At 43.6% G+C, this 13,794-nt stretch overlaps 1 protein-coding gene and 1 long non-coding RNA gene across 23 annotated transcripts; both read left to right on the top strand.

The window, feature by feature from the left end:
* The first annotated feature begins 1,076 nt into the window (after positions 1-1,076).
* Positions 1,077-4,355, top strand: LOC9269896 (uncharacterized). 11 transcript variants are annotated; one of them, XR_010737755.1, is made up of 6 exons: positions 1,279-1,428; positions 2,486-2,572; positions 2,651-2,722; positions 2,835-2,918; positions 3,482-3,582; positions 3,985-4,355. It is a non-coding gene; the product is annotated as an uncharacterized lncRNA (long non-coding RNA). The 11 variants fall into 11 exon arrangements; XR_010737754.1 differs by having other exon boundaries at positions 1,290-1,428; positions 2,482-2,572; XR_010737752.1 differs by having other exon boundaries at positions 1,290-1,428; positions 2,482-2,572; positions 3,482-3,587.
* Positions 4,356-7,223: 2,868 nt separating this feature from the next.
* On the top strand, positions 7,224-13,295 carry LOC4351063 (pentatricopeptide repeat-containing protein At4g14050, mitochondrial). 12 transcript variants are annotated; one of them, XR_010737640.1, is made up of 6 exons: positions 7,224-7,527; positions 8,324-10,289; positions 10,829-10,953; positions 11,035-11,074; positions 11,373-11,440; positions 12,388-13,295. XR_010737640.1 is itself a non-coding variant. In XM_015762017.3 (3 exons), exon 2 carries the CDS (start codon positions 8,410-8,412, stop codon positions 10,240-10,242), a length of 1,833 nt encoding a protein of 610 aa, XP_015617503.1. In that variant the 5' UTR covers positions 7,224-7,527; positions 8,324-8,409; the 3' UTR covers positions 10,243-10,289; positions 11,373-11,606. The 12 variants fall into 12 exon arrangements, 3 of the variants coding, with proteins under 3 accessions (XP_015617503.1, XP_015617500.1, XP_015617498.1); XR_010737643.1 differs by having other exon boundaries at positions 11,024-11,074; positions 13,031-13,295; XR_010737639.1 differs by having other exon boundaries at positions 11,024-11,074.
* The last annotated feature ends 499 nt before the right edge of the window (positions 13,296-13,794 follow it).

Below are 13,794 nucleotides of genomic sequence, written 5' to 3'. Positions count from 1 at the left end.
CAATGGTAATATGAAATTTGACCATTTGTGGTGTTCATTTGATACTCTGTAATTTATGTATAAGAGGTAAAGATTAAAGAGAACTGAAGATATTTTTTTCTCAATTTGATGTGCATCTCCGTATGTTTATATACTAAACCTGATGATTGTAATGATCATATGTTGAATTATCTACCCTATAATTCATCAACTGGGTCTTACATCCTTCGTACTTTATTCATCAGATCCAACGGTCCAGAATCATCCGATCCAACGCCACGTACAGTCCCACGTACCCCCTCAACCTCCGCGCACATATCCCCCACTCCCTCATCCAAAAATCACGCCGCTCAGATCGCTCCTCCCACCTCGACCGAAAATCCCCAACGCGCTCTCCTTCCACCAATCCAGATCGCTCCGCCTCCCTCTCCCAACCTACAGCGCGGTCGCCTCCCCTGCCACCACAAGTATAGTTGGCCATAAGGCCCGAGGCCCGAAGGCCCGGCCCACGGCACGCCTTTTTGGCCCGGCCCAAGCACGGCACGGCCCGACTTGGGTCGGGCCCGTGCTGGCCCGGCCCGACCGTCGGGCCGTGCCTGGGCCTCCCCACCGGCACGCTGGGCTGGCCCGGCACGGTCGGGCCGGCCCGGCACGATGGGCCGGCAGGCCAGGCCCGGTACATAAAGTATAGGGACTAAAAATAGACATATAAATGTAACTGTCTAGAGAATAGGGACCTTTAATAGACTTATTTTAGCTATTTATATACCCCAGCCCAAAGAAGAGGGAGGTAAAATAGACTTTTTGTAGCTGTACATATGTCACAGCCCAATAGGAGGGAGGAAATTTAGACTTATTCTGAGGAAAAGCACGACGGCCCATCGTGCCTTCGGGCCGGCCCGGCACGGCCCGAGGCGTGTTGGGCCGTGCCTGGGCCGTGAGTGCGGCACGTGGGCTGGCACGGCACGGCCCGGTGCGTCGGTCGGGCCGTGCCGGCCCGACAAGCCTCGGCCCAGGCACGGCCGGGCCTGGGCCGTGCCGTGCCGGGCGGCCCACATGGCCAACTATAACCACAAGCGTCGCCGCACTCCCCGGGCAAACCCTAATCGTTGCCGCCACCTCCTCCTCTCTCCCCTGCTGCCACCCTTCCGTTCGCCGCCAGCGCGACGGCGCCCCTCCCCACTGACCGCGTCGCGAACTCGCGATACGCCTCCGACACCCGTGCCCCCCTCCAGCGACGGCGGCGCCGCCCCTCACCGCTGACCACGCAGCCGGCGCGCGGTCCCTCCTGCCGACCGCGTCGCGAGACGCCTCCGACGCCACCACGAAGGATCTTGAGCCGCCACCGGGATGCCTTCTGTACCGCGACGCCGCCACCGCCAAGGATCCTGCGCCATGTGCTCTCTGTTGCGCCACCACCAGAACCCTCTCCACCACGCTGCAGACAAGGTAAGCTTCGCTCGATCCCATTCCTTCAACCATTACAATTGAAACCAACTAAAGCAACTCCCCCAATGGCTTAAACTCCCCCAATGTAGGACTTGAAAATAACCAATTGATTTTATTGCCCAAACAAGAGCAGCCGCAGCAGCAGCTGTTGCCTGGGTGAATTTCACCTATTCTCAGCCATCCTTTTACTTCTATGGCTGAGATCACCTTTTTCTAATTAACAACCCTTATAACAAGTTTAGATGTGGAGGGAATATATATACTTTTCTCTTCATGTAGCGATGATGAGGAAGATCGGTATTGAGGACCAGCACCAGTGGCATCTTATGTATTGTTTCAGATGTACTAGGGATGTATGTATGGTTTCAGATCGTGGTTTTTGGATGAATAAATTGAGTTTAGGTTTTAGTGCAACCTTGTCTCTTGCATGAGTGGGGATCGTTAGGGTCTTACAGAATGCATGACAAAAAGGATTTAGGTAGAAAAATGGCACAAAACATGCATTTTATTAACAAGATATTCTGGATCCTTTTTATGCATGAGAAGAGGTACATCGGCCATATGATTTTCAACTACTCTTATGCAGGACTGCTACTCTTATGCATGAAACATAATATACTCTTATTCACACCGTGTATATTATATACTTACCTCGAGCATAGACTGAAGTATTCTAGATTATGATGGCTTACGCATAGATTTATAGAAAACCTGTGAGAATGTTTTTGAATGCTTCAGAATTATACAATCCCGTATGAGTGTTGCTTTCATCTGTAGTAATTCGAGCATACATTTATTTGTGCCTCACTATAATCTCTTTGTAACGATGCTGATACTTCCAAAGTATCCTTTTGCAATGAGAATATGATTGGGTTTATTTTAAAATTATATGGAATAAAAAAACCTGCAAATTCTATTGATGTCAAGGTTTTCTCAGCAATTGTACACTGTACATAATATTTCTTTCAACAGATAGAATGCAGTCCTGGTAAAAAAACAAAGAAAGAATGCAGTTCTGGTAAAAAAAAGTTAGAATAATGCAGCTATTCTTAGTCAGGAACTTCACTTTCTTACTAAATTAAAGGGATGGATCAGATGAAAACATAACTACATTAAAGGGATGCATGGTTTTGTGATTTGTCAGGTGAGTTCAAGTTGAATCAATGAAATTCAAATATGAAGAGGAACATGGGCATTCTTTCTTACTACTTTTATATTTCAGTGCCGATCAGGGAGAAAGACGAGAGCAACTGGTTTCGGGAGCCGGTATGCTTCATTAATTTGCAGAACTCCTGTATGTCCTTGATCCAAAGTTCCAGCATTGTGTAGTCTGTCAACAATTTAAATTGGCACAATTGAGTCGTGGGCAGCATGGAGGTGGTGCTAACACCTAGGACAACGTGCAGCAGACGATGATCTGTGGAACCATGATTGTGGCTGATGCTTTTAGCTGGATAATGGAGTGAGGGTCGATGCATCCGATATTAAAGGTAACTACTTTCCAATCTATCGGGCTGAGGTTAGCATTAGTTTTTAGGGTTATATATGTATGGATTTTATCTTAATGTCGGAGCTTTATTGTCGATGGGTTGAGACTTGATCCCATTTAGTTGGTTTCAGAATTTCAGTCATATTCAGCATTTTGACAGCATATAGACATGTTCAGAGTAGCATGTACTGTCTGAATTTACGGCAGTAGACATGTTGATAGTACCATGTATGGATGTAATGTTTGGACTTCGGCATGGTATTTCACTGCTCTTGCTCATCGAAATCTTGCTGCTCATTCCATTAAAAAAAATATTGCTGCTCACGAACTGCTCGATTTGATATCATGTTAAGTGATCAGGTCCCATATTTGAGAATTGTGTTCTTTTCCAGTGCATTCCTTACTTCTATGAATTCTTTTTCAAATAGTCTTCGATTTATCAGTACAAATAATTTGTGCTGTTTCGGTGTTTTCTTTCCCAATTTTCTACCAAAAAAAATCATGTGCCTCATGTTTAACAGTGTGGTTTGACATCTATTGAGCTACAGCGAGTGTTATTTACAGGGCAACCAATGACAGCAAATGTGGATGCCTACATCATCGTTGTAGGGCACATGGAGGGGCTGTCTTGGTGAAGTTCCGGGGAGGCGACTACCTCTGGGGCGGTGAGGTCAGCTTGACTGGGGTGTGGTTTGACTGTATTACATGATTTGATTAACTTTTTGAAATATGATACAACTGATTTGCATGATTTTGTGTTGTACCTAATTGGCAGGATTGTCAATAGTTTACTATTCCCCACTTGATGATCAAGCATGATTCCCCATATATGGTGTTGTTTAATGTTGGTGTTTATGCTGACTCTTGGCCATGGAAAACATTGATCAAGCATGATTCCCCTTATATGGTGTTGTTTAATGTTGGTGTTTATGCTGACTCTTGGCCATGGAAAACATTGAGCAAGCTAAAATTTAAATGAACTAATTTATGCTGATCAAGGCCTAGCCTTTTTCTTTGTTTTGAAACGCCTTTAATAATTCTTAAGATTCCGTTTCACCTCTCTGCAGCACAAGCAAGGCATTTCAAGTTCAACACAATGAAGTGCATAATAAGCTATTGGGCTGTTAAATAAATCTGAAGCATGCAATGGCTGTAGAAACCTTATTACTCTCCTACACACTGGTTCAATCAGAATTGTGTAGGTTTTGTTGGGATCTGGATAATATTTTTCTGAATCAGTGGTCATAGTATGCGCATAATAGATTATTGAGAGAATTCTTTGCCACTTTACTAGATTTGTTACCCCTCATGCCATTTCCAGAGATGTATTGTTATCGAACCATCAAGTGGGCTGTAAAATAATCATGTCCTTACTGTGGTGTATGTGTATTATTTTGTATTAAGATCAACGGAATGTGGAAGCATTTTTTTTTGGCGATTTGGATGTACAACATTTGAACTACAAAATATTATCGTAGCGTTAGCACGGGCATATTACTAGTCAAAGTGGTTAATTTTTTTTTTTGCTGAAACTGAAAGACAGCTAAATGTTTTGGGTCACTATTTTCACCCATGGTCCATCATGCTGCCAAATATATGAACATTTTGATCTGTTATGAGTTTTTGTGATGGTTATGATCTGAATAAGAAATACAGTTCAATTTAGGATTTTGAAACATTCGCAGAACAAAAAACTTGCTAATACAAAACTAAAAATCTATAACTATGTCTTGGTATTAAACTTGTTATTATTGTATAGGACTTTGAAATGTGTGGGATTTTGAAATGTAGGTGGCGGCACTCTTTCTTTTCTAGGGAAAATTGGAACCATGCCATTATAATTTTGCAAAATTTGAGATATGTCATCCTGACCCACATGTCATTAACTCATGTAGAATAATGAATATGTAGGCTTTATTTTCTTGTATCCTTGGCATGAATCTGTATATGTATGCCTGATTGTCAAAATATAATATCATCGTAGCGTTAGCACGGACATATTAATATATTGGTTTGAAAGAAAATCTATTTTATAATATTTCATTGGTTCACATGGGCTAAGTACGAAAAGAGGGGCTAGGAACCCCTCCTCTTTAGCATGTAGTAAAACAGAGCACGCATTAGTGCATGATTAATTAAATATTAGTTTTAAAAGCATGAAAATAAATTAATATGATTTTTTAAAGCAATTTTTCTTTATAATTTTTTTACATAAATTACACTATTTAGCAGATTGGAAACAAGTATAAGTTAGGAAGATGGATTAAAAAGCACACCCTTAACCCACTGACCTATGTTTTGCCTTATTGTACCCCTTGAACTACTAAAATCGGTTTGCTCGAGCATTTATCTTCTTCGTTTCTTTTTATACGAGTCATATTCAGCTGACATTTTGCAGGGCCATAACACCATTATCAAAGCTCTAAAATATTTTCAAAATTTTCATGACTATTGTTTGAAATGTAAAACCACAATGTTTAAATCATGCTTAGTGCTTGAAATATATGTATACGGTGGTAAAAAAAAATATGAAAATGCTGGGAGGTAGGTTATAATGTATCTATATAAATTTCATTGCAAAATACGACTTATATAGTTATATATCTTTATCTACTTAAAACATTAATAGTGTTTTTGTCGTTTGTCATAGAAAAGCGTGTCTCATAATTTTTCATCCGACATGTGAATTGTTGTCCGTTTCCATGTCCTCCACAAGCGTCCGACTCTTCTGCTCACATCAAATGGAAACAATCACTTATAAAAATTCAGTTTCCAATCCGAGCACGACAACATCACGCCCAGGTTCATGAAAAAAGGCCCCCAAATATCTATCATCTAACTCTCCGCCACCATACATGAAAAAAATAACATATGTAATTTGGATTTCCTATCGCAACGCACGAGCATCTCTACTATTCTTAAAAGAAAGAGAAAAGAGAGAGATGAAAGGAAAAGGTTCACTTGAGGTCCCTTATCTTGTCGCCGAGTTTCAAAATTGCCCCTGAACTAAAATACCAAATATAACATATCCCTAATCTTGCAAAACCAGGTCACATTACGTCTCAAGGCACTATTGCTCCCCGGTTTTAGTGATGTGGTGGTTGAGTCAGCGTGGGGCCCATGTGGGTCCCACATATCAACCGATAATCTTCTCCCACGTATCTCCCCTTTCTTCCCGTCTCAACCCAAACCTCCAGGGCAGCCGGCAAGAGGTGGGGAGAAGAGTGGCGACTGACGGCTGCATCATGGACCTGCACGGTGAAGAGCGCGAAGAAGCGAAGTAGGAAGGGCTCCTGACACGTCGTCCCCTCGGGTTACACTGCCACATCGTTGCGTGGCAGCTCGCCACGTATCTACGCCGCGTCCGTATCGTGGTCATATGTCAGCCACACCGTTGAGATTGGCGAGAGGATCTCCAAGAGTTGGGAGATGGAGTATCGTTGCGACGCCTGAGCATAGTCGCGAGCACCACTGACTCCATGAGTGTTCGTGCATGCACGCGAAGAGGAAGCCAGACGCTGAATCGCGGGAGAGGTGTGTGGTGGCCGTTGACCAGCAGGGAGAAGGGTGGCAGTCGTTGGGCGGCGGTGGTAGGTAGAAGCCCGACGATGGCGCCTGGCGATGGGTGGGGAGAAGGCTGGCAGCCAACAAGATGCTTGGCAGCGGCGAGCGACGGGGAGAAGGGCGCATGCATCGGGGACGATGCGACCGCAATGTGGTGTAGATGGAGTTGACCTCGAAGACGATGTAGCGGAACCGCGCGTGCGCCTCTGCAGACGAGAGGCGGAGCTCGGGGACACCTAAACTCATCAGCTTTTGAGCAGCTCGACGGGGGGCGACTATGAGCTAGGGGGATAGGAGCTTGGCCAGTGTGACGAGGCAGAAGCCTCAGCCCTCGTGCGTGCAGGTGAAGACGGCATTGCAGTTGTAGTTGGGACCCGCGTTGCACCCCCCGCGCGCAAGTCCATGATGTGAGCGCTCTTGGCCGTTGGGAGCCACGTCAGCCGGCGGCCTCCGCCGTCGAGCTTTTCCCCACCGACCGACACCCTTCTCCCAACCCATTGGCAGATGCCCTGAAGGTTTGGGTTGAGATGGGAGTAGAAGGGAGTGAGGTGGAAGAAGATTGTCGGTTGACTTGTGGAGTCCACGTGGGACTTAGCCGCCACATCAATAAAACCAGAAAACATTACTACCTTGGGATGAAAAGTGATCCGGTTTTATGAGATTAGAGGGTTCAGGACAGTTTAAAACTCGACGACAAGATAAGGGACCTTATATGAACTTTTTTGGGAGATGAAAAAATTCCAGCCTCAGGGGCCTGTGCATATGACCCATAGGCAGGCGACACCGCGGCGGCGCGGCAGCAGAGCGCTGCACGACCTCCGCCTCCCCAATCCGCCCCGTCTCCTTGCCCGCCGCCCCCCGACTCCCGCCGATCTCCATCCTGCTAGCAGAGGTGGCCCGGCGTTCTCCTGCTCCCTCACTGGTGAGCATCCTAATCCATCCCATCCGGCCTCGGCCTCGGCCTCGAATTTCTTCTCCTCGCCCGCCGCTTGCGCCGATCCCCATCCTGCGAGCAGAGGCTGCTTCCACCGCATCGTCTATCGCCGGTGAGCATCCCTCCCTACCCACACCTCATCAGGTATTCTGCGTTATCCCTCAAAAAAGTTTGGGACAGGGTTAGATCTGCCTCTGCCCAGTTCCACCTACTTTCAACTTGTTATTTTTGATTTTTGTTTTTAGCAGATGTAATTTGGTTACTGAATCTCATCCAAACACCCTTAGAATAGTTGCATTAGAACGGAAAATGTAAGCTCACATAATTTCTACTCATCCTAACTCACATAAATTTCTTAAGAAGAATCTATACCACAAACTACTCAGTCACTCAAAATATCTTTTTATTAAGGTATATTCTTATAAGAAGTTTTCATTCCATAAAATTTTCTAAAGGACATACTGTGACACTTGGCATTAATCTAATTTAACATTTTTTTCTTTATTAGGTTATAAATTTTCTAAAAGACATATTGTGCCACTTGGCATGAATCTAATTTAACATTCTTTCTTTATCAGGTTATCAGGTTAGAAACAATGTGAATTCAATATTTTTATAAAGTTTAAGTACGATTCATACATAAAATTAAAGAAAAATATAAATTTATATATAAGTGATAACATAATAAAATACAAGTTAAAATTATTAAAGGAAAAATATTATTAATAAACAATGATATTGATGTATTTCTAAATACTTTCACGTAATATTTATTAAGTATCAATGAGCAAAATAAATGATTTACCATATGACAGATTAATTATTAAAATTGTTTTCATCCGTTGCAACACACGGGTATTTTGCTAGTTGAACTCAAACGATCCCTTTGTGGCCTTGTGGGCTTGTAGGAGGCGAAAGAAGGAGAATTATTGATCAATCAATTCAGAACGAACGGCTCAGATATTGGGGAGGAAGACACGAAGCGGACCTATGCATGCTCTCTCCGGCCGCCACCGCTGTAGCCGCCGTCCGTGCCACGGCGGGGTCGCCGGCGGCCGTGCGCGGCATGCACGCGCGCATCCTCAAGGAAGGTCTGGCCCACCACCCTCCGAACCCCGCGGCGCTCGTCTCCGCCTATGCCAAGTCCCGCCTCCTCCCTGACGCCCTCCACCTGTTCGACGAAACCCCGCGCCGGGACATCTACATCTACTCCTCGCTCCTCACTGCCGTCTCCCACTCCGCGTCCCCCGAGCTCGCGCTGCCGATCCTCCGCTGCATGCTCTCCGCCGACGCCCTCCACCCCGACCACTTCGTGATCAGCTCCGTTGCCAGCGTCTTCGCCAGGCTCCGTAGCCGCCGCCTTGGCAGGCAGCTGCACGCGCATTTCGTGGTATCCCCATACAACGGGGATGACGTCGTCAAGTCCTCTCTGGTCGACATGTACTGCAAGTGTGGCTCCCCGGACGATGGCAGGAAGGTGTTCGACAGTATGAGTGCCAAGAACAGCGTTGTGTGGACTGCCCTGGTTTCTGGGTACGCGTCCAACGGCCGCAGTGAGGAGGCGCTGCAGCTATTCCGTAGCATGCCTGGGCGCAATCTGTTTGCATGGACTGCGCTCATCTCGGGGCTAGTGAACACCGGTGAGAGTGTCGGCGCAGTGGAGCTTTTTGTTGAGATGAGGCGGGATGGTGTTAGGATTGATGATGCATTCGTGCTGTCGATCGTCATTGGCGGTTCTGCAGACCTGGCTGCTTTTGTGCTGGGTAGGCAGTTGCATGGTTCCACAATGAGGCTTGGGTTCCTGTCCAACATGATTGTTGGGAATGCGTTGATTGACATGTACTCGAAATGCAGTGATATACTCTCTGCTAGAGAAGTATTTGAGGGGATTACATTCCGTGATGTAATCTCGTGGACGACAATGGTTGTTGGAGAGGCACAGCATGGTCGAGCTGAGGAGGCATTGGCTCTTTATGACAGGATGGTTCTTGCAGGAGCGAAGCCCAACGAGGTGACCTTTGTCGGGTTGATCTATGCTTGTAGCCATGCTGGTCTTGTTCAGAAAGGGCGACAGCTTTTTGAGTCAATGAAGAATGAGTATGGCATCACTCCTAGATTGCAGCACTACACGTGTTATCTGGATCTTCTTAGTCGCTCAGGCCATTTATTGGAAGCTGAAGAGCTAATGACTACAATGCCATATGAGCCTGATGAAGCTACTTGGGGGGCCCTGTTGAGCGCATGTACGAAGTACAAGGATGCTGAAATGTGTATCAGGATTTCCGATAAACTATTAGAGCTACGACCAAAAGATTCTTCCACATATATCTTGTTATCTAATGTTTATGCAGTGAACGGAAAGTGGGATTCCGTAGCCAAGGTTAGAAAGTGCATGATTGGATTGGAGATAAGAAAAGAGCCAGGGTATAGCTGGATTGAAGCTGGAAGAGAATTCCGTTTGTTTCATGCTGGGGAAGTGCCACTTGATGTTAGAGAAGAAATTATGGTTTTTCTTGAGGAAATGGTATTGGAGATGCGCAAAAGGGGTTATGTTCCTGATACTAGTTCTGTGATGCATGACTTGGAAGAAAGCGAAAAGGAGCACCATCTCTTCTTGCACAGCGAGAGATTGGCTGTTGCTTTTGGATTAATCAAGTCTCCTCCAGGGTCTGTGATCCGGGTGGTGAAGAACCTTCGGGTCTGTGTGGACTGCCATACAGTAATGAAGTTAATTAGTGAAATAACCCATCGGAAGATCGTTGTGCGAGATTCTAGTCGTTTTCACCATTTTGAAGGTGGAAAATGCTCTTGTAGTGAATTCTGGTAGAAGGTCTGCTGATGTCCAGTTGTGCTTCCAGTCTTCTAGAACTCTAGGTATGACATAAGCTATTGCTTTTGGGGGTCGACTTCTTTGCAATGCCTACTAACTTATTAAGGTCTGCCACAAGTTGGTTATACCAAATGGATAGTCATTTTCCTTTATAACTTATTTGTTGTTTCAGTCCTAGAAAACAATACAGCCATCCTGTTTCAAAGAAAAAGGAATTCATCCATATTCTTCTGTTTTTTCCTTGTACATATCCGCTAAATATAAAGTTACCATGGAATATATGACAACTCACCGGTAGCATTAGTGAGTTAACAAACTAGGATGATCAGCTCAGTTCTTTCAAAGATAATGTTGAAGAACATGTACTTCATTTATTATGTTTGTTCGTAATAGCTCATGGATACAAGGGTTGCAACCCTTTTCGTTTTCATTCTGTTGAAAACTTTGCTTAATAGTATTTGGTGGGAGTTATTCTTAGGTACTTTCAAATTTCTTTATCATGTAAAAATTAAATCACTGATCAAAATATGGATCTTAAATCATAGGACATAAAATTAGACTAATATATAAAGGTAAAGAGCAGGTTGAAGAAAAATCCTTCAATAACTGAGGAGTTTCTACATGATGGTCTGCTCCAACTTCCCTCTCTCGCACACCACACATACACAGCACTGGACTCTCTCTTACTTTGGTTGCATTTTGAAGTTGGTATGTTTCTCCGATAGTATTTAATACACCCTCTCCTAACATGTTGGTTAACTAAAATCTGTATTGATAGAAATGTTGCAGAGGCTACAATGGACAGAGTGTCATCTATACTCTTATCTTGGTGAGCTCTTATTTATATTCCGGCGCACAAGCTTTGGAAGTTGACGCAGTGATATATGACATGATTTGTCATGATTGAATCATGCTTGGAATCTAATTTACTCACACAAACTTAGGATGAAGCGATAACAGCATTTAGCACAGTGATAGGAGCAGCTGATCTTGGTTCTCTCTGTGTCTGTCTCTGCTTTTGAGTTTCAGTAGCCTATAAAGTTGGAACTTATTTTTCCCTATTCATTCTCTAATATTATTTTTTCTGTGCCCTTCTCAAATATGATCCATTTTTCTTGATTGTGCAGGGAAGATCTTTCATCCGGGAGGGAGGACATACTGTTAGTTTATGTTGTTCTGGCGTTATGGACTTATGGTAATGCTATTGCTATTCATGCTTAGTTCTATTATCACCTTTCACATTTCCTTGATTATTGCGTTATTAGCTTTATGATTAGGCAATTCCCAGAACTTGATGCTTTGCTTCCAGCCTTCGAGAAAAAACGGATACAATACATATTTATGGTGCCAATTCAAGTTTATGAGGTTCATTCGTTCTTGGAGGTTGAACTCCACACTAACCGTATTGAGTATGGTTTCTTCTTTTACTTAGTGAGTTAGTGTTTGCTAGGTCTTGGTTAGAAAAAGACTCAGTGTTTGATAGGATGGTATATGATGATTACACTACATATTCATGCCACATGATCCGATCGGCATAGTAGAATTGGTAGAGCAGCCTCTAGACAACACATATTATGAATGGTTCCATGACCACAACACAGATAGCAAATAGAAATAGGCTTCATTATAAATTCTAAATAATGCAAAGCAGTAAACCTAAATACAAAATCACAAATTACTTGTACAACAAAGTTAAAAATGTGAGTTACAAAGGTTCATCTGTGCTATGAGTTGTAGTTGGATTGGGCCAAGCATGGACTACAAATTGTGATGAAAGATAAACATGCATGAGGCTTGAGTGCTTGATAGATGGTTGACATCTAAGTGGCGGTCATATTATTTCCGATGAGAAGGACAAAGAGGAACACCAAGGTTAAGGGTTAGCAACACCAAATCTAAGAATACAAGGTTGACTATATATCGTACGGGTGGGTGTGATACCAAAATAATTGAAGGTTCTGGTTAATTAGCAGCGTACGCATTAAGGTTTTGTAGTGACTGGCATCAACGATTATCTTACTGACACAAGCAGGAGATGTATTGTCTATCATATTGTTGTATACAAGAGTCAAATGCAGTAAGTCAATGTAAGCCATCCATGTCTAAAGCATAACACTAATGTGTCAAATTTCCCATGTATAGGTGCTATTAACTTTGCCAAGTGACAACAAATAGGTTGGATGTACAGGTAAATTTGGCTACAGAAGTTCATGCATGCATGTTTTAATTTTTGTTATGAACTAAGCTAGAAATATATCATATGGTGAAGCGTGCAAATGGAATGATAAGTGATGGCAGAAACAAAGATTAATTGAGCTGTGGACACGCAATGAAATATAAGTTAAATTAATCTGATTGTACATATATTAGTTATTTTAGTCAATGAGGAGAAGCCAATATTTGAGATATGAAGATATTCTCTGTTCAGCCCTTTGGAGTTCATGTGTCGTTACAGATGGGTAGTAGATGACAGAACAGCCAGCAACATGCAAAGAAACAAATGGACCATGAGAGGCCCAATGATAAGGGAGGTACAATAGACTTGGGGAATGGTAAGTGACTTGGTGCAATTAGTTGTTTTAATCTGGGGGAGGGCCAGACCACGGCAGCTCACATGACCGGTAAGGTGTTCGACGAAATGTTTATCTCCATGCCATTTCAGTTTCCTTTCCTCATCTTTTGCCCTTCGTTGAATCGCATCCATCAACTGCAAAATACTAGATTATAGCACCTTGCCCCAACTTCTCCTTTCTTCTTCTTCCTCCCTTTTATTTCTCTCTCGCAGGCAAAGGTCGCACGCAGCTGCGGGAGGCCAGCACTGATTGGGCCGCGTGCGGCGGTTGGGCGGTGGTCTCCGGTCGCGCTGATGAAATATGCAGTTTGACCAAGGGCAAAAGATGATGGAGGCAAAGTCCCAAAGTTTTCAACTATATGATTTAATTTGTTAAATGTTATATATTATAAAAAAACAACCAAGATTCCATGCCATATCAACATTTGCAAACAGCTAGTAACATTTTCTTTTTGCACGTGCAGTATTTTTCGTTGAATTATCCGTGGCTGGACATATCATCAATTGATCAATTTCCTAACCATTGCGATTTTCTCATTTTTCTGAATTTTTTTTTGGCTATTCGGTTGATTAACACGTCGCCGTCTTCTGATTATCGCTCCTCGTGAGCGCGTTTGCAACAGGCAAAACGTGGTTCGCCGGTAATCGCACTGTTAATTTCGTGTTTGAGGATGCCGCGTGTCGGGCTTCGTCCACCGCTGGTTTGGAAAAACTCCTTGCCAATGTATAAAATTTTGAACTAACCCTCGCACTGGCTGACAGCCTGTTGTGTTTTTCACAAAAAAAAAAAAACTTCTTACCCTTCAAAGAATACAATACGAAGAAGAGAAAATTCTGATTTAGAAGTAGCGTTGTAAACATAATAAACACAAGGGTTTTATTGAAAAACAACCACACCTACCCTACCCCCAAGCCCTAAGGCCTCGTTTGGCTGGTGTGTAGTATTTTTCCCGAGGAAACCATCACCATGGAGGGAG

This window comes from Oryza sativa, chromosome 11 (genome assembly GCF_034140825.1).
Source record: "Oryza sativa Japonica Group chromosome 11, ASM3414082v1".
Taxonomy (NCBI): Eukaryota; Viridiplantae; Streptophyta; class Magnoliopsida; order Poales; family Poaceae; genus Oryza; species Oryza sativa.
This window is presented reverse-complemented; position numbering and strand designations above follow the sequence as displayed.